Raw genomic sequence first — 26,640 nt, forward strand, 5'->3', positions numbered from 1 at the left:
TTATCCAAGTCTATGAAGGAGAGAGGGTCATGACCAAGGACAATAACCTCCTTGGTAAGTTTGAGCTCTCTGGCATCCCTCCTGTTCCTTTTGGAGTACCTAAAATTATCGAACTTACATTTCATATTGATAGTAACAGTATCCTCAATGTCTCTGCCTCTGACAAGAGTACTAGAAAAGAGAACGAAATCACCTTCACCAATGACAAAGGACGTCTCTCAGCTGAGGAGATTGAGCGTATGGTCAAGGAAGCAGAAGAGTTTAAGGCTCAAGATGACAAGCAGAGGGAAAGGATTGCTGCCAAGAATTCCCTTGAGAGCTATGCATTTGATATGAAGAGTATAATGGATAGTGATAAAGTCAAGAACAAAGTGAGTGAAGATGAACGCACTCAAGCTGTGGATAAATGCAAGGAAGTCATTGCCTGGCTTGACAAGAATCAGACTGCTAAGAAAGAAGACTTTGAGCACCAGCAGAAAGAACTGGAGAAGATCTGTACACCAGTTGCTACCAAACTTTTGCTATACTTTTGTTCATGAATTGCATTTTATAGTTCTAGCTTCCACAATGTTTAGTTACAGTTACATTTATGATGCACTACATCATTTTCTTTTATATAGTTTAGTTATAGCTGTAATTATTTATGTCAAAAGAGAGGAGTAATTTGAAATTACTTCCTAATAACATACCGGTAAGTTAGTTTGTCATAAAATAGAGTTATCAATCTCTAAGGCCCTTTTATACACTGACACTTTTTTGAAGTGCTTTGTTGATACAGCTAAAATAATGCACATTCATTGCTCTTGTTCACATACTATGATACTAATGTGTTTTGTTGCCATTGGTTTATAAAAAATCTCAAAGCATCACTTCATGCACCTCTGATAGTGTACATAGTTTGGTTTGTTCACACTCTGTGAGAAAGTACTGTTGTGGTACCAGACTACTTTCTTGTGGATGAAATTAAATTAAAATCAACATAATACATGCATTGTAAACTTAGGCTTTGTTTACACTGATCCACTTCACTGAATCAGGATTTTTTCGCTATTACCGGTATTCGTTCCAGCTTGCTATTATCAAATCGACAACCAGCTTTTATACCATTACTATGTCAAAGATGTATTTACATAGATCATTATGTCACCAGCAATGGACTTTTTAAATTAATTTTATTACAGTCTCATTAAAACTCTACACTCTTTTATAAAGTGCTCGAGTAATCCTGATATTTGTGTGACTTTTTACGATAAGTAAAGTACATACAAGGAGCTGACAAACAAATAGCAGTTATTAAAATAATCAAACCCAGGGGGTTGGGTCTAACTCATACACGCATTCCTAATGTTTAGAGTAACTGGACCAGCTATCGGTATTGATCTGGGTACTACTTACTCCTGTGTCGGTGTGTTCCAGCATGGGAAAGTAGAAATCATCCCCAACGACCGGGGGAACAGGACTACCCCTAGCTATGTCGCCTTCACTGACACAGAGTTTCTCGTTGGAGATGCAGCAAAGAACTGTATCACCATGAATTCGATTAACACGGTCTTTGGTGCCAAGCGACTCATTGGAAGGAAGTACAACGATCCTACAGTAGCCGCTGACCGCAAGCACTGGCCATTCTCTGTAGTTAACCTTGATGGCCACCCAAAGATCTTGGTAGACTACTTGGGGGAGACAAAGGCCTTCTACGCTGAAGAGATTTCCTCTGTGGTCCTCACTAAAATGAGGGAGACAGCTGAGGCTTACCTTGGGAAGACTGTCACTGATGTAGTCATTACAGTTCCTGCTTACTTCAATATTTCACAACGTCAAGCAACAAAAGATGCTGGAATTATTGCTGGTCTCAACGTCCTACGTATCATCAACGAGCCCACGGCTGCTGCCATTGCCTACAGTCTGGACAAAAAAGCTGGGACAGAGAGGAATATCCTCATCTTTGATTTGGGTGGGGGTAATTTTGATGTCTCCATCCTTGCAATTGAGAATGGCATATTTGAAGTGAAGTCTATTATTGGTGACACTCACTTGGGAGGTGAGGATTTTGATTCTCGTATGGTTGACTACTTCATGAAGGAATTTCAACGTAAATACATGAAGGACATGTCCAGCAACCCACGTTCTGTCTGTCGTCTCAGGACCGCCTGTGAGAGAGCTAAGAGGACCCTCTCCTCCAGTGCTCAAGCATTTATTGAGATTGACTCTCTCTTTGAGGGCATTGACTTCTACACTACCATCACTCGTGCTCGTTTTGAAGAACTCAATGCTGACCTCTTCCATCGTACCTTGGAACTAGTCGAGAAGGCACTCCGTGATGCAGGAGTTGATCAAATACATGATATTGTTCTGGTTGGTGGTTCCACTCGTATCCCTAAGATCCAGAAGCTCCTCCAGGACTTCTTCAATGGGAAGGAACTGAACAAGTCCATCAATCCTGATGAAGCTGTCGCTTATGGAGCTGCTGTCTATGCAGCCATTTTGAGCGGAGACAAGAGTGAGGAGGTGCAGGATTTCCTTCTCCTTGACGTTGCTCCTCTTTCTCTCGGTATTGAGAGAGCAGGAGGATTTTTCACGGCTCTCATTAAAAGGAACACTACCATACCAAAGAAAGAACAAGTGACTTTTACAACTTACTCTGACAACCAGTCAAGTGTCCTTATCCAGGTCTATGAAGGAGAGAGTTTCATGGCCAAGGACAATAATCTCCTTGGTATGTTTCAGCTCTCTGGCATCCCTCCTGCTCCCCGTGGAGTACCTCAGATCCAGGTTATATTTGATATTGATCGTGACGGTATCCTTAATGTCTCTGCTTCTGACAAGAATGCCAGAAAAGAGAACAAAATCACCGTCACCAATTTTGAAAGACGTCTTTCAGCTGAAGAGATTGAGCGTAGGATCAGAGTGTTCAAGGCTGAAGATGACAACTTTGACAAGCAGGCTTTGATGTTTTATTCAAAAATGGCTGAGTATCCATAGCCTCTGACAATTGTTCCGAGCATGTTTTACTGCTCCCGATCAGCTTTGTATTTAGTTACAGTTTAATCTTTATATTTTTGATTCATGCAACACCATTTCTTTTAGCTATTGCTCAATTATAAAGCTGTAACAGGACAAATAATGCCAAGCACATAAAAGAAGTGCAGTTTTTAGTTATATCCCCAATAATAAAGCACCCTCTTGACAGAATAAAATTAAGTTAGATTTCAATTAATTAATGTTTGGCTAGTACAAACATAAATGATATTTAAAGTTATGAGTCCAAGCAAGAGTAGGTCTAAGTTATTTTGGAGTTATCACAGTGTCCATTATAGTTTGCTTTGCTGCTCTCGCCCACGCTTTGCGAAGGAAAGGTATTAGTGTTCTTGTGTATCAGGCAAGAAATAAATTTTTCTACAAGTACCTGAATCAAACTTTGAAAGAAATCAGTAAAATACATGTACATAATTATTGTAAGCTATATTGCCTTATACATGTGGTGTAGTCCTTGAAATAATACTTTTCCCAGTATCAATATTTGCTTTACTTCCTCTTTTGCATCGCTTGTTGACACAGTTATTATCTGCTCAGCAGTCCCTCTCTCTCATCAAGCAAGACAAAGAGTATCTGAGTAAGGAGAGGTGTGACCTCTCTCATCGTGTGAGGGAGAATGAAGAGAAGGTGGAGACTTTACTCTGTAGACTTAATGATTGTAAGCAGTCAAAGGAAGAGATCTATGAGCAAATGGTTAAACAAAGGTAAGGCCTGGGGTACTTGTACAATGTATAATGTGTATTATTAGATTTAAGACTGTGTTACATGTACAGTATATACAATAAAACCTTCAAATAACAAACTTCTTCTATATTCATTTACTTTATAGCATGGAAATTAATTTTTAGCAATTTTGGTATTTTGACAACAATTTGAGTAAAAGAGAGAGAGAAAGAGGGTTACATGTACATTGTGTATTTGTCCCTCTCTCTTTCACCTCTTAATTTTTCTGTATTTTTCTCTTTTCTCCTTTATCACACTCCATACACTGTATACATTTATCAATAGACAGGAGCAGAAGGATGATTATGAGTCAAGACTACAGCATGAACTAGAGTCACTGAGACTTAGAACAAACTCTGAGATGGATCAGTTGAAAGCTCAGACTAGAGAGATGTACGAGAGGGAGAACCAGGCACTACGACAAGCCAGGGACTCCGCCTTTGCAGAGAGGGAGAGAGCCATGGAGAAACAAAGAGAGTTGGAGGAAAAATATGAACACATTCACAATGAGTGAGTACAGCAACTTTACTACCAATATACATGTACATGTATACTACAATGTGAATGCACTGTATGTTACCATATACCATATAGCGAAAAATTTTTGTGGAATTCCCCTTTTTTCCAAAACCCACAAAAATAAAATCCACGAAAATCGATTCTATACGGTTCAAGATGGCCAAAATGTAGAAAACCACAAAAATTAGAGCCACAAAATTGATTTTTGGATGGATCCATGAAAATTTTGGGCCACAAAAATTTTCCACTATACGGTAGTATATTGAAATTTATGCAGTGCAGAATTTTTGCATCTGAAAAGTATTTGTGTGGTTTAATTTTTGTGTATGTGATGTACACGTATTAGTAATTTTTAAAAATTTCCAATCTCATAAAATAGATGGTTCATGTATCATACAATAATACATGTACAATTGTACATGCATATTTAAATTGGATTCTTTTCTTCTCCTCTCTCTCTCTCTCCTCTTTTTTTAGACTAAGGAAGTTTCAGGTATCCAGTGATGGTTGTGTCACTGATCTCAATTCTCAGCTGCAACTGAAAACCTTTGAGCTGGAGAGAGTCGGTCTCCTTTATGAAGAGACAGCTCAGTCACTGAGGAAGAGTGAGAGAGAGAAGGAGCAACTGAGAGAGAAACTAGACGTAAGATATAAAATAATAATTTATAATTATATCGCATGTACAGTAAGATATCTTGAAACTGCATGCATCTACATCTATTATTTAAGCAATTAGATTTCAATTTTAACATTACTTTTATGATATTCTATTTCCTAAATTGATTATATACATCAAAATGTAATTGAGTACATGTGTATGTTAATTCCACTAGGTTCTCAGTAGTAAATCAGAGATCACTATTAATGAGCTACAGAGTTTAGTGAAAGATTTGGAGTATAAGTTCAAAGAGACAAAGAACAGATTGGAGGGATATGAGCAGCTGGAGACTGAATTGGATGATGTTGTACTACAAGCAGCAAAAAGTGAGAGAGCTAGGAAAAGAGTGTAAATATTTATAGTTTAATGTTTTGTCAATAATGTAATTAAAATTCATAGTCCATTTCAAACCCCACCCACATTAATTAATTTTTTATTTTTTTTATAGTTGAGGGTGATGCTGATGGCGTAGAGCATGTCCTTTATTCGTATGGTTTTGGTACTAGTGTTCCTAGCAGCTCAAGACGTAGGATGCAGCAAAGGTATAATATTTGTACAATGATAATAATAATAATAATAACTAAAACATTAAGGGCTGGATAGCAGCCTTAGGCTTCGCCTCGGGCTGCTATCCAACCAGTAACACCCTCAACCTCTGCCTCGGGTCTGCTAAAATGGATACAGACCTGTCTACCATACTATAATACCGTATAAGTGGTTTTTTTTAGGGAATTATATTTCGCGAAATCTGCTAAAATTCCAATTCGCAGATTTTAATTTCGCGAATCCTACCACGTGTGCCATGCGGGTACCGTATTAAATTGATTTTCGTAGATTTTATTTTTGCGAATTAGGAGGGAATCCGCGAAATTCGCGAAATTTGCAACCCTCGAAAAAATCACTTATACGGTATTACATAAAAATGTTACGTTAATATTTAATTTTGCAATAACATATCTCATTACATCAAAAAATCTATAACACGCAAGACATAATAGGATAAAAATGGAACAAAAAGTAAGCACACGTGAAACCTAAGACCTAAACTACAGTTTTATAAAGTATTGTCTACTGTCCTTGAGCAATAGCTAAAAAAACAGGAATAAGAGCCTTTCTAACTGGCTCAGGAAACTTAGTTTCGTGTGAATAAGTGGTTCCCCTGGCTGATAACTGCTGCAAAGCAAGAGCTTCCTGCATCATTTCATTAGGTATCTTATCAACAAACTGGGCCAATGTTGGCTTAGGCAAATCATTACAAGGGCCAGAGCATTGATGAATGAGAAAAAACATTGCCATTCCTTCAATCCCGGTATCAGTCACTCCATACTCCCTTTTAACAGAGAGCATAGCAGGATCTGTTAATCTATAGCGACTTCCATTCTTCACTCCTTGTATATCAGAAACCATTTCCTCTCCTCTGCTTCTTATCCAGCTCCAGTGCATGAAGGCTGTCAAAATTTGGTCCACTCCTCTAGCTTCAGATGACACATAGCCATAATTGTTGCACCATTTGATGTATTTCCCTTCAAGATAATCTTCAAGCACTGTGTACTCATTGACCTGGACTTTTGTACTAGAGCCAGCAAATGTAACTTTACCAGTTTCACATGTATTAAATTCCAATCCTCTTCCAAATCCTGAGGCATATTCTTGAGCTTTAGAGTAAATCTTCAAGGTGGAGTCCCAACCTTTTCGTTCCCAAATGTAATTGTCTTTGAATTTCTTTACTACAATACTCTGTCCACATTTAGTAGCATGCTGGGTATAGCGCCCCTTGAAAGCATACCTAAATCTTCCTTTAGCAAAAGGCTCTACGTCAAAAGTTGAATTCCATTCAGACATGATTTACGGAATACTTCTTTCCAAGCTAATGATCAAAAAAGGTGAGGTTATATATATAGCCGTATTTAAGCGGAGGGGAAGTACCTGGGTCATTCCCTTTCTTAAATAGTTTACTGCTTTAACGAGACACCGTTGGTGCATTAGCCTCGTCAGCACAAACAAAAACAATAATATGTTTTGCACGTATAATTTCAAAACTAACTTGTCCTACATGCAATGTATTACCACTGTAGGTACATGTATTAAAAGCTGCTTATGTTGATTGCTATAGTTTTGATTGCATTCTTCATATTCTAAATAACATGTGAGGATGTTTGTGTGTGGTTACAAACTGACAGCATGGCAGTTGTTACAGTACAGTGAAAGTGTGCACCTTATTATTACTCCTTTACTACGTAGTGCTTTTGACATGTTATGCAAGCTGATTTAGCTCAACAATTCAATTATCAGAGGAGTAAATACTGGGTTGCTGCACTGGTAACTACAGGAACCAACATCATGCATGATAGTGGTTTGTATTTTCTAAAGTACAAAACAAATAAATTTAGTGCAACAATAAATCTTGTCAGGTATTTAGCCAGGGTTTTTACATTTCCACATATTTGATTATTACCACTACCCTGGGGAAGAATACAATGAAAACACAACAGAAATTATCATCATTATTATTATTATTATTATTAGTGTTCAGTTGGCTCGGAGGGTTTTAAAACTAGAGCGAATCAATGCGTCTTTACGGCAGCAGCTTGGGACTCAAGAGAAAGAAAAGAACACACTAAATGGAGAAGTGAGAGAGAGAGAGAGAGAGGAGGGAGGGAGGGAGGGAGGGAGAGAGGGAGGGAGGGAGGGAGGGAGGGAGAGAGAGAGAGAGGAGAGAAGGAGGGTAGTACTGTATATAGTGGGGAATTTTCAAATAGTAAATTTAATCTTCACAAATCAATCAAAAAATAACATGCAGATTAAACTTTGTAAAATAACTTTGCTATTAATTATTTGTGTTTCTCTAGTTAACTCAAATGAAGTCTCAGTTTGAGTTATCAAGTCAACCACACAAATATTTAATGGAGACACTCCAAGGAAGAGATAAGAAGATAGAAAAACTGACAGAGACTAATGCTACCCTGGAGAAAAGGATCAGGTGCATTGAATATGAAGAGAGAGTGTTGGATTTTTTACTTCATGTTTTGTTTATTTTTGTATAGTGTTTTAGAGAAGAAGTTAAAGCAAGTTATAGAAGAAAAGAATAAGCTGTCACTTGATCTGGAGAGACTGCTCTCCCATCAAGAAGTGAGAGACACTCGTTTCCTCTCATTTGTAATGCATGCCCATGGTTTTTTCCAAAAAATGGCTCCGAAATCACCCTCAATTTTTATTACATTTTCTGATACATAATGATGTCCTTATGCTATGTAGAAAGTTTGAGTTGATTCCGACTTCAATTTTTCAAGTTACGGCCATTTTAAGAAATAGGCCATTTTTGGAAAATTTCCCTGTACTTATAGCCCATGGTTTTTTCCAAAAAATGGCTCCGAAATCACCCTCAATTTTTATTACATTTTCTGATACATAATGATGTCCTTATGCTATGTAGAAAGTTTGAGTTGATTCCAACTTCAATTTTTCAAGTTACGGCCATTTTAAGAAATAGGCCATTTTTGGAAAATTTCCTAGCCCATGGTTTTTTCCAAAAAATGGCTCGGAAATCACCCTCAATTTTTATTACATTTTCTGATACATAATGATGTCCTTATGCTATGTAGAATGTTATAGTTGATTCCGACTTCAATTTTTCAAGTTACGGCCATTTTAAGAAATAGGCCATTTTTGGAAAATTTCCCTGTACTATAGCCCATGGTTTTTTCCAAAAAATGGCTCCAAAATCACCCTCAACTTTTATTACATTTTCTGATACATAATGATGTCCTTATGCTATGTAGAAAGTTTGAGCCGATTCCGACTTCAAATTTTCAAGTTATGGCCATTTGAAAAAATGGGCCAATATCTGAACCATGGTTTTTTTTCCAAAAATAGCTTCGAAATCACCCCCAATTTTTACTACATTGATGTTTTGCTATGTACATATGTACATCTAACCATTCCAAGCAGAGAGTAGTGAGACTGTTTTACTCCTCTTTATTACAGGAGGTATCAATCATAAAGAATCTGGTAGCTAGTATCGGCAGAGGTGGTGGAGAGGGTTACTCCAGTTCTCAGGTACGGCCACCTCCTCACAGGAAATGCTACCCTCCTCCTCTCACCTCTCAACCACAACCAACCATATTTGTAAGTGAATAAATATACATACTATAGATTTATTATACGTATTGCACATGCATGAATAATTATAGTCCTTAGTTCTAGTTATCCAGTTTATTACATTCACGTTTAGTACATTACATGTAGTCAGGTTTAGTCTATTGTTACCCATACCTAAAATGATTGATATATACTTATTAGTGTTATACCTGTTACATGTAGTTTCACATTGCTGTCACATACCGTATAGTGGTTATATTTCACTGGAAATAAATTTTGCTAATTTTGTGCATTTTTATTAATTTGCGAAGTTAAATTCCAAAAAGAGGTATGGCACACTAGTAAAGATGGCTGCAGAAGGCAAGATTCGCAAAATTTTATACCAACAAAATAAAACCCCTATACGGTATACGTGTGCATATAGTTACATGTAAACATGTGTTTGTTTTTAAAAGCTTAATTTGTTTTTAACAGACAGTGTATACTATAACAAAATGAGTGTTTATTTGCACTAAACATAAACAATGTACATGTGTACATATACATATGAGTATGTACATGTACATGTACATACTCATATGTATACATGTCCATATGTATGGGCATGAATATGTATGTAATGTATTGCAGTATCCGTGTAGTGTGTATTAAGTACACGTGTATTGTCATTATATTCTGTGCGTGCATTAGTCCATGTGTTAATTCTCTTATCATGATTATATGTCACTATGTATTATACTCAATAGTTGACACATGATGAATGAATTCTCTTCATGCTCCATCCTTGTGCTGTTGAGGGAATTGTTGTATTAATGATTCTAAAAATATACTCAGACTCTCTTTCCTTATATAGACACGCCCTGATCCATTAGCAGGGATAAACATCAAAAATAAAGAGAATCACAGACGATGATTATAATGACTGCTGTGACCACGCCCATCAATAAAAGCTGATGCAATCTTTGAAGGAATTTATTTTCATTTATTTATTTTTTATTTCACTAAAAAAATATCACAACATAAAAACAATAATTCAAAATAGCACATAATAATAAAATAATAATAGCACATAATAATAATAATAATAATAAATTAATAATAATATTTATAATATATTAAATAATATAAGGTGCGTTATATGGTACAGATTGATTGCATAATAAGAGAAAAATAGCATAAATAATAATTTTTTAAAAATTATAAACTATATTATAGCTGTGCCTATATAAATCTGTTGCAGCTGATAATAATAATAATAATAATAATAATATATGGCAATGTTATGAAGCATTAACAAAAATAGCAATAATAATAATAATAATAATAATAATAATAATACACAGTATCCTGTAGACCCTGCATAATAGAAGTGTACATGTGTATATGTAGCTTATGCTGATAAATGGTGATAGAATATTATGGATGAGCATGTATATGTATTATGTATAATGTGACCTTAATAATATATCATGTCCAATAAAAAGTGAATATACATATATGTGTACAAGAGTAACACATGTATAATAATTATAATATTTACTCTTTCTAACTCTTATCTCTGAGAGGCATGTAGTCAATCCTTGACGAGACAACAGTCACTTTCTGAGGTGTCATCCTCAAACTGTTGCTTCTCTGTGATGTGTAGCTTAAAGGAGACACGGTACAAGAGCTTCTCACACTTGGAGGAGGGGAAAGGGAGAGCTCGTACAAATGAATCTGTTCTCTGTCTCCGCCTGTCACGATCAGAAGGTGCATGGCGGAGTGAAAAAGGGGCGTGTCTTGTAATCGGCTGTTCAGCCTTTCGTCAAACGGGTCAGTGGATATAGGAGGGGTGGACATTGATATAGGAAGGGTCTCGTCTGTCGTGAATATTTGTTGTATCGGTCTAGAGGTGACCTGCGTACTAGCCATGAATTTGTACGAGAGAGATGATGAAGGGGAGGGGTCAGATTGGTTTAGGGAGGAGTCTATTCTGAAGACCATGACGTCGCCTTTCTTGGTACCAATGAACAGGAATGAGTTTGAGTAGTGTATGGTCGTGATTTGTGAGCGCTGCTGCCTCGAGTGATGGGGATCACTAAAGAAAGAGAGAGAGAGAGAGGGGGGAGGGAGGGAGGGAGAGAGAGAGAGGGGGGGGAGGGAGAGGGGGAGAGAGAGAGAGGGAGATTGAAAGAGGATATTAAGTATAGTCTTTCTAAGGTCATCAAATTCATGTACAACGGAACAAAAAGTGAACAGAAGCCAAAAAAGGAAACTCATTGACAGTATATCCAATTCATGAGAGGGCATGTACATTCTACACTCTCACAAATAATATTCACATTCCTAAGTCTATTCATCACTGATCTCATGACCACACATTATCTTATAAAACACACAGTAAACCATTAGAAGAGAAAGGTGACAGTTTACACAAGGACTGTCTTGTGACCATGATGAATACAGGCTATACTCATTACAGCTTTCACTATTATGACAAGACTTTGTTTTTATCAACCTCTGACTCTCCCCCACTCCTCCCTCAGCCCTTTCTCTCCCCCCTCTATCTCTTTCTCATCATTTTCTCATAAACTAAAGCTTTTCCCTTTCTTTCTTATCTCTCTCTCTCTCTATGTCATCCCTTAGTATGTCTCTGTACTCATGATGCTTTCACTGAAAGTAAACACAAGTAGATTTGTATATAGTCATAACTCATGTAGTCCATATGGTTGGCACATGCACAGCATCTCTCTCCATTCAAAAACACATTATACTTCATGATAACAGAATTATACTTATTTCCTATTAGATTGCTATGGGCAAACATTTCCTGCACCTGTACATGTATGCATTCACTAAGAGATATAGAGTTACAGTATAGATACTGGTATCGTATTATTATAGCTATTATTATAATCATCAAAGTTCATTTATTATTTAATGTAAATTTTAATCCAATAGCTGATGTAGTAAACAATGTCATACTGCCAAATTATACACTGAAAGAGTCACTTAACAAAGTTTCAATACAGAAAACATACATACATACATGTAGTTACATGTACTTACATTTATTACTAACAAGTAATTGGCTGAGAAATGTCAATAGATTATGTACATGTACATGATGTACTAATTACATGCTTGCTAGATTGAATAATTGGAGCAGGTGCATTTAAGTAAAAGTTGAATGTTCACAAAGTATGTAACCCCACATACTGTACTGTATGTGCAAGTGTTTACTTTAGTATGAAATTGCTGAGTCTAATGTATCAAATATGCAAAAACAACCTCATCTACATGTACTGTATATGCATGTAATGCTAATGTAATGTATCATGTACTCTAATCACTGAAAATGAGGTTTAGTCTAGCACGCCCTACACTGACAGTAATAGCAATGGGCTATGATATATGTTTGACCACAAGTGAACATGTGACATGTGAAATAACATAGCCTCCAAAACATCCTCTCACTCTCTCATCTAACAAAAATGTTCAGCGTCTTTTATCTATTCTATAGATAATATACACCCACCCACCCACCCTCCCTCTCTCTCTCTCTCTCTAGCTCTCTCCCCCCTCTCTCTCTCCTTACCAATATGTCAATTGTATTTTAGGACTGAAGTCATTCTTATCTCTCAACACAACAGTAGTGCAGTGAGCAACTGAAGTCCAGACTCCTACATCACAAACTATCAGTTGGTTAACTTCGCTTCTATTCCTAGTAGCCGATAAATGGAGGCCATCCCTTGCATCCAGTGACCCCAGCTTGCACCAATCGGTCCCTCGGAATATCCCAATGTTACCTCCGAATGAGCACCAGTAGGTATCGCACTGGCCCTCTAGTGGTACGTGGGCGATGCAATGGACCGAGCAATCCGTTGGGGAATTTGAGAGTCGGATTATTCTCTGCGATAGCTTGTTTAAGTGTTCTTTAAAACGGCCGTCTCTTTCTACGAGTCCTTCAAACACCACGGCGTATCCATAGGGAGTTCCAACAAGAACTTCACCCCTAGTGCCTTCACTTCTTAGAGTTGACGTGGGGGATGAGGACATGGAAGAATGGACCGAGTTTGATGCTCGCACTGCAAGCGTTAGAATGGGGACATTGAGGCCTATGCATTGGTGGTTTTTTAACTTAAATCCGGTACTTTCCTGAGAGAGATCTAACGAATGAAGAGTCCCTTTCTCTGTCCCGACCCAGAGCTGGTTCTCACCCGAGATAAGTGAGGACTGTATGTTAGCCATTGTGAATGCAGCTGTGAGTTCAAGGGACTGAGGACTAGGCTCACTGTTGGACTGACTAGCGTCTACAATATCTTGAAGTAGAGGTATTGAGAGGTGCTCAAACTCCGTGGGATTCGGGCCACAAGTGGCCACGCCAAACGAGAAACCAGGCTCACTTGAAACTAGCAGATACTGAGCTGAGAAAGGCTCGCAGAGCTGAGGAGAAAAAGGAGAGAAGGAAGAAGAGAGGATCGAGGAATCGGGTGATATTGGACAAGCTGATGGTGGACTAAAGGTCTGCTGTCGCCCACTTTCATAACCGCTCCCAGCAGAGGAAGAAGGAGCTGGACTGAATGATGGTAGGAAGTGATCCAGTAGGATTACATGTTTTGGATTAACAGGTAGGTCTTTGGATTGCCATAAGACAGGCTCCATCTTTTTGACGTTCTTGGTGAGTTTGTGCAGAATACAGCTGTAACTTGTTGTTGTTTACTGGTCCTGTTTACACAATGACACTCCTTTGCTCCAAACAATGGGACACCCTCCAAAAAACAATTGAAATGAAAAATACAGCGTCTAGCAACCTTGAGGACTACAAGCCTTGCAATGGAAGTATATCCTGATGATGGTAGAGTAACAGAAGTATCTGTCTTCTTTTCTTTTGTACAAACTAGCGTTTCTTGTTTTCAAGAAATGAAGGTTCGTAATAAATCAGAGACTAGGGACTAGACGAGAACAGTAGATACAGAGTTTATAAGCTACTGTGCACTGACAGTCAGCTCTTCTGCTTGTTCAACGGAGTCGCTCTGCTGCTTTCCTTGGCTCTTGTCGCGTCTATTCTTCTTCTTCCGAAGAAAAACGAAGCCAAAAATTGCCCAATTCATTAGAGGCGTGGATGCGTACATTTCATTATTGGTCACGCCCATTTTAGATTATAATCATTAAATTTTTAATAACGAGGACATGCCCTTTCCAGTTCTAGTTCTCTGCTAGAAAATGGACGGGTAAGCTACATCTCCAATCTTCATTCCCTCTCTCTCTCCTTTATTCATTGCCTCTCTCTGCTTCTATCCCTGATCTATTTAGGACTGAAGTAATTGTAGCAGTTTTCGGTTGCCCTGGGGTAGGAAAGTCCACTTTTATCTCGAATGCCTTAGAGGTATGTATACAATTTTTATCAATAGTTTTACCATCTGTAAACCATCTCCTCCTGTTTCCCTGCAGGGTCAGTTTGAGAGGAAACGTGAAGCTGGTAATCAGCGTTACATTACTGGCAGTGTCAAGATGTGTGGCAGAGAAGTGCCAGTCAAAATTGTATGCTCTTCATTTCTATCTTCTTGTCTCCTATTTTCTATCTAAATTTTCTTTTGTTTTTCCATCTCTTATTTTTTCCTCTCCTGTCTCTCGTCTTGCAAGACTTTGTTCATTTTTTTCCTTTTCCTTAGCTCCAACTTCTTATTTTCCTCATTCCCTTTCTCCTACATTATAATGCGTGTTCGTTGTACTTATCCCAGTACACAATGCAAGCTTAATTATTGTAAAATTGTTCCACTAGGTGTAGTATTGTAACAGATAGTCCCAGTAGGTGTAGTATTGTAGTTATTTTGTATGCTACATGGTATTATGTATGTTTATACACTCTTAGTGGTCTGTCTGTGTTCTTTATGACACTTTCTTTGCTTTCCGTATTTATGATAATATTTCTTTTGTTTTGTTGTTTGTTATTTTCGGTACAATTGATAGAGTGTATACACTCATTCACTAGTATACCTGATGAAGTGTAACTCTAAAGACTTTCAGTTTCAGTTAGATACAGTGCAGGCATACTTATAAATTATTATAATTAACTTTAGGAATTTTTGTTTTACATGTACTTAGGTTGATTCTGATTTTGATTTGATTTTGATTTGATTTTGATTTTGTTTAGGTTGAAGAGCCAGAGCTAACCACCAGAGCAATATTATCCATCATACTGTTTGACATTACTAGCCATGTGAGGGATGGGGAGAGAGAGAGGGGGGGGTTAGAGGTAAAATAAGAATATCCTTCACTCTTTCCCTTCTTTCCCCTCCTCTCTCTCTCTCTCCCTCTCTCTCCTCTCTCTCTCTCTCCCTTTTCTTCCTGCAGGAGACTTACATGGAGCTGTCTCAACTCCTTGAAATGAGTCACAGGGTTTGTCCTAGTGCTCACGTTGTTGTCATTGGGGCTAAAGCTGATCTTAGGAAACCGCATCACGTGACGACTGAAGAAGCAGAGGTGAGATAAAATACTGTATAGCGGGAAATTTTGGAGGGACTAAAATTTGACGAATTGCTAAATTTTGATCATTGGTGAATTTTAATTTGGCAAATTTGTGGCCACGTGCCATTGAGCATGCACATAATGGCTCTAAATGGTAGATTTTTATTCTGGCAAATGGCTATCAAAATGCCAAATTAGCCAAAATTAATCCCCTCCAAAATTTTCTGCTACACGGCATGCTATTTATTAAGACTGGATTTTTTAAAGTGTTTATTTAACTATAAAAGTAAACTGATAAGTATAAAACCCTTACATGCTTTATAAAAAATAATTTTAGAAAATACAATTATCATTATTATTATCAGTAGTAGTTGTTAGTAGTCTACTATGGTTGTCTTTTAAAATAGAGTTTCTGTTCTGGGCATCGAAATGGTACTCCTTATTACGAGATTGCTAACGGTCCTACAGAGAGTATCAGTGCTTTGTTTAAGGAAGTACTGGCTCGCCCGCTCATTAATGATCATGTGGTGAGTACAAGTACATGTACATCAACATGTATCAGATAATGTAATACAAATTGGGGGTGATTTCAGAGCCATTTTTTGCAATAATCATGGGCTATATAATACAGGGTATTTTCCAGGAAATGGCTAATTTTAAAATTGGCCATAACTTAATTATTTGAAGTCGGAATCAGCTCAAACTTTTTATATAGCATAAGGACATCAACATGTACCAGGAAATGTAATAAAATTTAGGAGTGATTTTGGAGCCATTTTTGGAAAAACCATGGGCTATTATAGTACAGGGTATTTTCCTGAAAATAGCACATTTTAAAAATGGCCATAACTCGAAAATTTGAAGTCGGAATCAGTTCAGAATTTCTGCACAGTATAAGGACATCAGTATGTATCAGAAAATATAATAAAAATTGGGGGTGATTTTGGAGCCATTTTTTGGAAAAACCATGGGCTATAGTACAGGGTATTTTCCTGAAAATAGCACATTTTAAAAATGGCAATAACTAGAAAATTTGAAGTCAGAATCAGCTCACACTTTCTGCATAGCATAAGGACATCAACATGTATCAGAAAATGTAATAAAAATTGGGGGTGATTTCAGAGCCATTTTTTGGAAAAACCATAGGCTGGTATTTTTCAGAAAATAGCACATTTTAAAATGGCAGTATATTATATTGTATTACTATGATACCATTTTTCTTATTTTAGTTAAGATTTGACACTGCCCAAGAAAATGCTTCATTTATTACTGAGGTACACTGTACATGTACATATACAAGTACTTCAATCATTATATCTTCTTTTCTTCTCCTTTATAGACTATGGAGTGGGCACTAACAACAGGGTCTGCTAACATACTAACGCACTTAAGAGACTTGGGGTACGAGATATCTGAGGACCTTATCAGAAAATACGACGAGACAGTGGGAGCTTATCTGCTAGGGGAATACCCTCCCAAAGTAAGGACTGTGGACTCATGTGACTTTAATAAGGGACCATGTGACTTTAAGAATAATTATTTTTAATCATAATTTTATTATTTTTTAATAACTAACATTATTATTATTATTATTATTATTATTATTATTGTTTAGACTCTCTCAAAATTCTCCATCATCAAGAGACCAGAGTTCTCCGAGAGAGGCGAAGAATCCGAACTAGACGAAGACGATGAACCACAAACCATCATCGACACTAGACCCAGCCTCCAACTAAGCAAGACTCACCTCCTCCAACTATCCGACATTTCTCTTACTCTCATTCCGTCCAGCTTCTTCCAAGACCTCCTCCCTCTCTCCTCCATTACTCACGTCGACTTCTCTCGTAATTTATTATGTGAGATCCCGGTTGAATTATGTCAGTTGCCTTCTCTCACTTACCTTAATCTCTCGCATAATTTTCTTTCTTCTCTTCCCTCGTATGCACATTGGGGCCACACCCACTTGAAGGTACTCAACGTTTCACATAATAAGCTTATGGGCGATGCCCTCTCGTCTCCGTCAGCTCATAAGAAATTAGGCGGAGCTGGGACTATGTTTTTTACGAAATTGTGGTCCATTGATGTTAGTTATAATGAGCTCAATGTTTGCCCCAAGTGGATATTAATTAGTAGAGCCTTGATGCATCTTGATCTTAGCGGTAATACTAAGGTGGGTCTGGTCAATGAATTATTATTAATATGTGTAGATAAAAAATTACATTGTACAGTTATATATACATGTACATGTAGATGTAGATGTACATGCACATGCACATGTACATGTATGTACATTTAATATTCCCACAAAGCATGCTAAGTGAGCTAAACAGCATGAGCTTCATGAGCTGACAAGCACTACAATACAGTACATGGCATTTGGAGCAACTTTTAAAATTTGTAAAAAATCCAATTTTGATTGGAATCAGTTCAAACTTTCTACACAACATAAGTAGCATTAAGAGTGTGTATGTGTACATGTATATGCATCTGAAAGAATATAAAAATAGAGAATTTACTCCTTGTCTTTTTTGTCAACATACCAGGACCTTTGGCCTAGTTTTTGATCAACTTGACAATCCACTGACAAGAAGCTGCATGAGGACTCTGCCAAAATCCTATCTACCCATATATTCTTTCTTTTCTCTCTCCTTCTTTTCTTTTAGATTAAGTCCCTGCCCCCAGAGCTCGGCCTAATGTCACACTTGCACACTCTCCTCTTTAATGGCCTCACCCTCTCCGATCCCCCAGACCCCATACCCTCCCTTGGTACTCAGGCTATACTCAGTTACCTTCACTACAAGCACAAGTCCTCTCAGCCCATTACCAGTTTAAGAGTCGTCCTAGTTGGCCCAGAGTCGGTCGGTAAGACTTCGCTAGTGGCCAGACTGAAAGGAGATCCTGTTGATGGTATTAACCCAACCAAAGGCCTTGAGGTGGGAAAGATGATAATGAGAGTCTAGTACTGTATAGTTGGAAATTTGCAGAGAGTTAAATTTGGCAAATTTGTGGCCATGTGCCATTGAGCATGCGTATAATGGCTCAAAATGCCAGGTTTTATTTTGGCGAATGGATATCAAAATGCCAAATTTAATTCCCTCCAAAATTTCCCGTTATACAGTATTTTTTGCATCGTATGTGCATTTGCCTTTAAAAACCTTTTAATTTTACTGGTACTAAGTTTTGACAATTTTACTGTACGTTTTACTCTGCTAGATTTTGTAGATACTGAACTAGTAATAATGAAATTGATGTATGCATGTACACTACCTGTTATAGTTTAATCAATATTCCCAATATAACTGCATGAAAACTGTATAAAATTATTAGTATTACACTTTGCTATTATAAGGTCTCCGAGTGGAAGTACAAAGGTGACGTCCTCCGACGTAACATGGTGACCTTTGATCTTTGGGACTTTACTGGTTCCTCGCGCTACAAGTCTGTGTATTCTTGTTTTGACTGCAAGGACTCACTCCATATCGCTGTCTTTAATATCAATACTGGTTAGTATTATGCATATAGATGTACATGTGTATCTTTATTTCTCTCCTTCCACATATATCTCCGCCTAGCAAATTTTATACCCTTTCTACAAGTACATGTGCATGTATATACATGTACAATATGTGTATTTATTGAAATACAGTGTATGCATGTATGTACATGTACATGTAGTTATTATTAATTTTTAATATTATTTTAGGATATTCTGAGATCATTAGCTGGCTCTCTGACATACAATCCTTCTCTGAGGAGAGGGTCCCTGTGTTACTGGTCTTCACTCATCTTGACTCGTGCCAGACGAGGGAGGTCAGGGAGTCTGAGAAGAAGAGCAGGAGTGAATGGGTTAAGTATAACATGTCCATCAGTAAGAAACCAGAGACCTCTCCAGCTTTCACACTCCTGGCTAGTTCTATGAGTCAAACTGTGAAGTCATTGCAGGTTAGTTCATGACTTCTACCACACATCTATTATTAGAGTTAAATGTCCTTACTATTCACCTCCATTATGACTGTACTGTATTTATTGTTTGTGAATGATAGTCAATTTTATTCAATAATAATAGCATCTACTGTACATGTAAAATGTACTCATATCATTTATTGTAACTATTGTATGCATATAATACTGTGTTTACACTAGCTTCTTTAACTGAGCCAGCCCTGTTTAAAGTGGGCCAGCACAGTTTCATTTGATAGTGTAAACAGTAACCAAACTGAGCTGAAGTGAGCTGGGCCAAACCAGGCCAGCATGGTTAGTACAGCAGGGCTAGCTCAGCCTGGTTCAGCACAGTTTGGCCCACTTCTGTAGTGTAAATGCAGCATAAGTCGCAAATATTCTGTCATCATTATTAAATACACTTTCCTCATTTTTCATACCCTTTTATACTTTCCTTGATTCTCTCCCTCTTCTCCCCTTCCCTTCCTCACAGGATATTGATGGTAGGAGCTCGGCTCACGAGCGTATCCAATCCTCCCTAGACCAGATGGAGTTCTCGGGTCACATTGTCCCTCTAATGCCTCTTGTTATTACTGAGCCTCATTTCGTGAGCTGTACCACCGGAGAGGGTATCTCCCAGTTACGTAAGACCCTCTATAGGATAGGGGCGGGGTCCTTTAGGACAACACACCCTGCCTTATTGACAATCGGGATTGAAATACCAACCATGTACTTACAGGTAAGTTTGAGAGAGAAAGAGAGAGAGAGAGGATGGATCGCTAATTTTGTATGTACTGTACATGTACATGCATAGTTGTAGACATGTACCATAATGGTAAATTGGTAGCTTTGGTGCCAAATTGGTGTGATAAATATTTGGAAAATCTTGTTGTCACATTTGTAGCAAGAGTAGATAATTAGTTACCTATAGCTACTTTTATTCCTAGTAATTGTTGATTTTTAAATGTGATAATGTGTTATAATAGCACAAGATGATTGATTTAATTATGGCAAATGACAAATTCAATGAGTTTAAGCACCTCCAAAATTACCCATTTTATGGTATTGAAGTTGAAGTATTTGATTCATTCTTTTTCTGTATATATATTCTGTTCTCTCTCTCTCTCTCTCTCTCTGTAGGTTGAAGACCTCATTCGTCAGTTAAGAGGACATTTAAAAACAGTAAAGACTGAAGGAGAATTGAAGCCATTCCATTCATTCAATGACATCAGAGAGAGACTAAGACGACCATTGAAACAGCTTGATATAACTGCCTCCGACTTCCTCACTGTATTGAGATTCCTACACAAAGTAAGCAAAGACTATACATAATAAAAAACTATAATAATAATAATAATAATAATAATAATAATAATAATAATAATATTGATAAAAGATGTAAAAATGCCGTATAAATTTATAAGGAATAAGTTTATATTTGAACACATTTTATATGCAAATTTTAATTTTTAAATATTTTTTTAGAGAGGTGTAGTATTTTTACATGATTCTCCGCGAGTAGATGACAGGAACTCACCAGTGGTAGCCATCAACCCACAGATAATCGGGTTCCTTCTCCAGCGTACCATCAGATCGGGTGAGATGCATGGGGAGGGTAGCATCCTTTCTGGATTCCTTCCCAACGTCCACCCGGCCATGATTTGGGGCGTCGACCCGGTCCTATTTGCCGATGATAATAACTCAGCCGGTATAACAGGTCTCCAATTGATAGATTTCCTCACTTCGGTCGATCTCTGTGCCCCCTTGGTCCCGGGGGCTGTCCTCATCCCCTCTTTATTGCCACGCCTACCTCCGGCCGAAACCGTGTTGAATCTAGAGGACCTGAGTCCAAAGAGAGTTTATATATTAGGGTACCTCCCCTCGTTCTTCTGGTGTCACTTATTATCGCGCGTGTTGCGTGCCTTAGCCTTCCATCGCTTCCTTCAAGGGGATACCCTCCTCACTCCCTCCTCCCCCTCCTCTCTCCCTCCTCGACCGGCTAACCCTCTTGTAACACCCACGGGTGCTCGGCTTTTCCTGTGGCAGAAACATTTTGTTTTCGAGGACATTGACGGGTCGAAGTTGTGGCTGGTCGTGTACGAAGGTGGTCAGCTGGGACCAGAGTCGACCCAGTACTGTGGGCGTATTGATGTCCTCTTGAAAACTGCTACTAGAGAGAAAGAAGCTGTACTGCTCAGGATTGTGACTGAGGAAATAGACCAGGTCTGTAATATGAGTATGTATATTTACATGTACATGTATACATGTATTTAGTACTTAATATTGTATTGTAATACTGTTCAATTATTTTTACATTTGGTATATGTACATGTACTTGTGCATTATTAAATCTTGGTATTTTATCTTGTATTGTTTTTGTTTGAAATTATTTATACTCAATATCTTAAGTTTTATTTATTGTTTTTATTTTCATTTTTTCTCCCCTTCCTCTTCCCCCAGTTGCTCATGGAGAAGTATCCTAGTCTATTAGATGACTATTTGACTCCTAGTCTTGTTGATGTCCTCGTTCCCCTCAGTTCCAGCTGGTTCACAACAGACCTCCTCTCCCCCTCCTCCTCTCCTGACAGCCTTCATGAGGCTTTCAGCATAGGAGGAAGAGGAGGAAGAGATGAGGATGAAGAAGGAGTTGCTATACCTAATCTTTCATACTCTCTCAAAGGTCGTGGCCACTCTTTCTCGTCTATAGTTGATAGTACTAGTCTCCAGTCCTTTAGCAGTATACAGGGAACTCTTCATGAAGCTTTTGCTAGCATAAGAGCAACAGGTAACTGCATGTACATGTACATGTACAGAGAGAGAGAGAGGGGGGGAGAGAGAGAAAGAAGGTGACAGTTAGAAAAGAATGATTTTAAGATAGAAAGATAGAGAAGTGAAGAAAGAAACTTAAATCTCAATATACTTGTACTTATTTTAGGTACTCTTCCATCAAGTGTTAGTTCAGAAGAAGTGCCCAATTTTGATCCAGGGTCTATAAGATCAAATCCTCAAAGTTCCTTAGGCGGACGGCAGGTCATTGATGAGACTCAGACTCAAATCCAATACCTGGTACCAGCATGGGAATGTTTGCAAGAGTCGTTCAAATCGCCAGCCCAGCAACTTCGAAGTGGAAAGTTGGATTTTCAGGGTCTAATGCCCGACCTTCTTTTTGCTGACTGCCCCGCCCAGAGTTTTATCACACCTCTCGAGAGTCACATGATAGGGATAAAGGTCAACGAGTCGAAGGGAATGTTCCTACGTCATTACTTTAGCGAAAAAATAATGGAGCCTGCTAAGAGACACAAGGGGGCTCAAAAAACAGTAAGGGAGAGAGAGAGGAGAAAGAAAGAGAGAAAGAGGGGGGAGGGAGAGGGGGGGAGAGGGAGAGGGAGAGAGGGAGGGAGAGAGAAAGAGAATAGTTTGAATTTTCTTGTTTTTCCAATTCTTTGTTTTTTAGTTTTATCTAAAGAAGCACATCACTAAATTGTATCAAGATTTCGATCTGCTAAAGAACCTCTCTACACCTCACATCATATCATCGCTAGGATTCCATTACAGTGTACCAGTACTGGCCTTAGAACTGTCTCCCCTTGGGTCTGTACGTAAATACCTCAACGATGGGAACAAGTTACTACAGTCTGGAGTACACCAGATTGCATTACAGGTTAATGTGCATGTACATGTATGATAGGAGAATAGTGGAACACATTAATATTATGGAAAAACTTTAAAGCTCATGCATGTATTTTTTTAATTTGGCATTTTTTTCTCAACAAAATCGACTAGTTATAGTTAAAGGACATTATAATGTACATGTACATAAAAGTTGGGGGGGATTTTGAAGCCATTTTTTGGAAGAAGCATGGGCCGCTGCATACACTATATAATAGTGCATAGTCCCAGGCCAAATTTTACCAAAATTAAAGAGAAGAATTCTCAATTTTTATGATTTTTCCAGATACATATGCTTTTATGTTGTGTAGCAAGTTTGAGCTAATTCCAATCACAATTGAATTTTTTACAAATTTTTAAAGTTACTCAAAAATTGGGCCAAAGAGTATAGGGTCAGTGGCCAAATTTTGCCAAAAATGACTAGGAGAGAATTCTTAATTTTTATAGTTTTTTCTGATGCATATACATGTTTTTATGTTGTGTAGCAAGTTTTAGCTGATTCTGATCAAAATTAGATTTTTCACGAATTTTTAAAGTTGCTCTAAAATCGGGCCAAAGCCCCTGTACTAATAGCAAGGCTGCAAAAGTCGTGGCAGCCATTTTGTTTGGGGGTGAATCCTACTTAGTAACGCTACCGCGTTACTAATAGTACAGTGACTTTGGCCAAATTTCACCAGGAGAGAATTTTTCATTTTTATGATTTTTCCTGATACATATACATGTTCCTATGTTGTGTAGCAAGTTTGAGCTGATTCCGATCAAATCTGGATTTTTAACGAATTTTTAAAGTTGCTCAAAAAAAATCCCTGTACTATAGTACAGTGACTTTGGCCGAATTTTGCCACAAATGACTAGCAAAAAATTCTTCATTTTAATAATTTTTCTTGATACAGGTGTTAAGTGCCATTAAGTATCTGGACACTAATAGCTTGAACTATCACTGTCTGACATGTGACAATGTGTTACTCTGGCTACTGGAACCAGTCACCGTAAAGCTCTCAGACTCTGGTTTACTGCACTCACCAGCCGACTGTATTGTAAGTGATGATGTCATATGTGTCTCGTAATGACATATAAAATATTTATTCATTTATTCTTTTAGCTTTGTTCTACATTAAATACGACTGTAACCGCTTCAACCAGGAAAGCAAAAATGTTTAGAGTAAGAAAAAGGATTAAATTATAAGACAACGAATATCTATTCTTCCTCTTCTCTTCTCTCCTACTCTCTCTCTCTCTCCCTTCATAGTTTAATCTCATAATGTTTGGCCTCTTTCTTTATGAGCTAACACTTCACCGACGTGCTTATGAGGACATCATGTCACTACCAACCTTAATCCTTGCCCTCTATCATCAGCAGCTCGTCCTTAACGTGGAGGCTGACCTAAAACACAACCAGTCCCAAGTCAAAGCTTGTTATAAACTCTGCATGCAGTCAGTGATACAACTGTGTATTGGAATGGGAGAACTCACTTTTAGAGGCTTGGAATCGAGACTGAGTCTCTGTGCTGGTGAAAATAACTGGTCACCTCTCAAGCTGACGCTAGACATGGAGGTACTGCTCACTTCTCCCTCGTCTCCTTACGTCTATTGGGCCTCTGGCTCTCGTGGTCTTGTCATCGGTAACATAGAACCAGATGAAGGTACCTTGTATAGTAAGATCCTAGCAGAAGCCCCTAGACCAGAGTCAGGGTTGTTTGCTAATAGACGTGGTAAACCGATACCGATAGCGGTCGGCCATGCGACTGCCATTGATGTTTGTACATATACTCGTCAGGTGTGGGTGGGGACAGAGAATGGGCTCATGGGATCCGTGTACGTATTCAACCTCCCTGACTTCAAGTCTCATCATTACATTCATTTACAAGACGCCGTCCTCTCTTTAAAGATAATGAACTCCACCCCTCCTCCCCCTCCCTCTTCCTCTCAGAGTGAGTACGACTACAAGGCCCTAGTCGGTCTTGCTAACGGAACTATTATAATATTCTCTGGCAGAAACCAAGAGCGTCTTCTAGAGAACCCTCTCCAAGGTCCTCGGAGAGTAGTGACTACGTTCAACAGGAAACCTTGCCTTGGTATTAACGCTGGTACCGATGGTCACCTCTGGACTGCTTGTGGAGATAATTTCGAAGTTTTTGAGTTTCCTGCTATGAAGTCGGTACGTCGTAATGTTTGCTCCTATAGTAACGGAGGGGGAGGGGCCTCAGCCTCATCTGTAAAGGGTGAGGTTATTATATACTCTGGTTTGAACAGGCAGGGGGTGTGGTCTGTTGCTAGGAGGAGCGCAGTGCTACGTCTGTGGGATATCAAAAATGGGGAATTGAAAGCATCGTTTAATGTCCGGTAATTAATAATAATAATAATAATAATGATAGTAATAAATAAATGAATAAAATAATAATAATAACAATAACCCCAACAATTTCTTTCTCATAACTCATTTCATTGCATTTTCATGTTTCTCCGCTTTAATTTAAAAAATAATGACTACATTGTAATATAGTATATATTTATTAAATTACTGTACTTGTTTTTGATACAGGAATATCTTAAAAGGCGAGTTTAATGAGATTACTGCTCTAGTAGTGAGAGGTCATGCAGTGTGGCTGGGTACCAGGAGTGGGTACTTGTTCCTTCTTGATGCTTCCGCTATTGAGAACCAGGAGCAAGAGACGGCCATTAAAGGTTTCCAGTATTGCGGGGACGGACGTGTGAAGGGGATCACACCTTTTCCCTCGTCTTTGAAGGTCAGTGAAACTCATTCTTTGGCAAAAGTTTGTGGTACAAAATTGTCTGCATTACCAATATTTAAACCAATCAACTATCTAATTTATATGTACCTTGTGGTGATTTGCGCATTTTTAAACGCACATCTTTTAAAATGTAATTAGAACCAGCTCAAGTACTTGTGTGCTAAGACAAAACCTTTCAAATACATTAGCTGTCCATTTGGTAGTGATAATTATTATAGTGTGATTAATTGCGTAGGGACCACGCCTCCCCAATTGATTCTCTACGCTATGAATAATCTAATGAAACTTGTTAGCTGAAATAATTTTTCGCAAAAACCCACAGACTATAATTGTTTCTTTCGCCAGGTTCTATGTAGTATAGAGTATTCCGATGAGGTTTCTGGCTGCATTATGGTGTGGGAGTATCAGTCAACATCTTCTAAAACTCAGGCCCTCGTATCACCCACCCAGTCCTTACAGCCTGTGAACAAGTACAGGATTGAGTCAGAGTTTCTGTGTGACTCTTAAAATTAACCGGAGGACTTTTTTGTCATTTTGTGTGAATGTGAAATTTTAATAAATCAATAAATTTAATCAATTATTATTATTATTATTATTATTATTATTATTATTATTATTATTATTATTATTATTATTATTATTTTGATGCTCAAAGTGATTTTGAATAATTTTATTATTGACACATACTTATTGTTATTATAATAATTATTTTAATCATGCTATATAGCTATTTGAAGTGAGATGGGAAAGGGAGTGGAAGATAAAAGTGAGATAAGTCATCCAGGATGACCTTGTTAT

The 26,640-nt window shown here is 37.9% G+C and overlaps 4 protein-coding genes across 4 annotated transcripts in view; 3 read left to right on the plus strand and 1 right to left on the minus strand.

The window, feature by feature from the left end:
• The window catches only part of LOC100634608 (progesterone-induced-blocking factor 1-like), an 18,719-nt gene extending 8,644 nt beyond the window's left edge, over positions 1 to 10,075 (plus strand). The window contains exons 6-15 of the mRNA XM_019997105.1: positions 3,556 to 3,737; positions 4,042 to 4,266; positions 4,753 to 4,918; positions 5,109 to 5,259; positions 5,382 to 5,475; positions 7,460 to 7,562; positions 7,783 to 7,913; positions 7,978 to 8,062; positions 8,918 to 9,058; positions 9,885 to 10,075. Coding sequence (XP_019852664.1) covers positions 3,556 to 3,737; positions 4,042 to 4,266; positions 4,753 to 4,918; positions 5,109 to 5,259; positions 5,382 to 5,475; positions 7,460 to 7,562; positions 7,783 to 7,913; positions 7,978 to 8,062; positions 8,918 to 9,058; positions 9,885 to 9,944 — 1,338 coding nt within the window. The 3' untranslated portion in view covers positions 9,945 to 10,075. The remainder of the gene's footprint in view (positions 1 to 3,555; positions 3,738 to 4,041; positions 4,267 to 4,752; positions 4,919 to 5,108; positions 5,260 to 5,381; positions 5,476 to 7,459; positions 7,563 to 7,782; positions 7,914 to 7,977; positions 8,063 to 8,917; positions 9,059 to 9,884) is intronic.
• Positions 1,335 to 3,118, plus strand: LOC105312900 (heat shock cognate 71 kDa protein-like). Its single transcript, XM_011405896.2, has one exon. The coding sequence runs from the start codon at positions 1,345 to 1,347 to the stop codon at positions 2,977 to 2,979; it is 1,635 nt and encodes a 544-aa protein (XP_011404198.1). The 5' UTR covers positions 1,335 to 1,344; the 3' UTR covers positions 2,980 to 3,118.
• Positions 10,076 to 10,122: 47 nt separating the features above from the next.
• Positions 10,123 to 14,123, minus strand: LOC109582419 (uncharacterized). The gene is made up of 2 exons (XM_019997108.1): positions 12,609 to 14,123; positions 10,123 to 11,108 (listed from the first exon to the last, which is right to left on the minus strand). The coding sequence occupies exons 1-2, from the start codon at positions 13,673 to 13,675 to the stop codon at positions 10,577 to 10,579; spliced, it is 1,599 nt and encodes a 532-aa protein (XP_019852667.1). The 5' UTR covers positions 13,676 to 14,123; the 3' UTR covers positions 10,123 to 10,576.
• An 89-nt stretch (positions 14,124 to 14,212) lies between these two features.
• LOC100634734 (uncharacterized) lies at positions 14,213 to 26,416 on the plus strand. Its single transcript, XM_019997131.1, has 23 exons — positions 14,213 to 14,244; positions 14,327 to 14,399; positions 14,465 to 14,554; positions 15,168 to 15,233; positions 15,368 to 15,496; positions 15,889 to 16,008; positions 16,711 to 16,755; positions 16,821 to 16,961; positions 17,097 to 17,651; positions 18,145 to 18,414; positions 18,831 to 18,984; positions 19,185 to 19,423; positions 19,914 to 20,159; positions 20,561 to 20,731; positions 20,906 to 21,643; positions 21,881 to 22,205; positions 22,356 to 22,738; positions 22,875 to 23,081; positions 23,983 to 24,126; positions 24,192 to 24,251; positions 24,339 to 25,432; positions 25,632 to 25,836; positions 26,188 to 26,416. The coding sequence occupies exons 1-23, from the start codon at positions 14,237 to 14,239 to the stop codon at positions 26,347 to 26,349; spliced, it is 5,625 nt and encodes a 1,874-aa protein (XP_019852690.1). The 5' UTR covers positions 14,213 to 14,236; the 3' UTR covers positions 26,350 to 26,416.
• Positions 26,417 to 26,640: the final 224 nt, after the last annotated feature.

This window comes from Amphimedon queenslandica, unplaced genomic scaffold, assembly GCF_000090795.2.
Source record: "Amphimedon queenslandica unplaced genomic scaffold, v1.1 AMPQUscaffold_13384, whole genome shotgun sequence".
NCBI classification, from domain to species: domain Eukaryota; kingdom Metazoa; phylum Porifera; class Demospongiae; order Haplosclerida; family Niphatidae; genus Amphimedon; species Amphimedon queenslandica.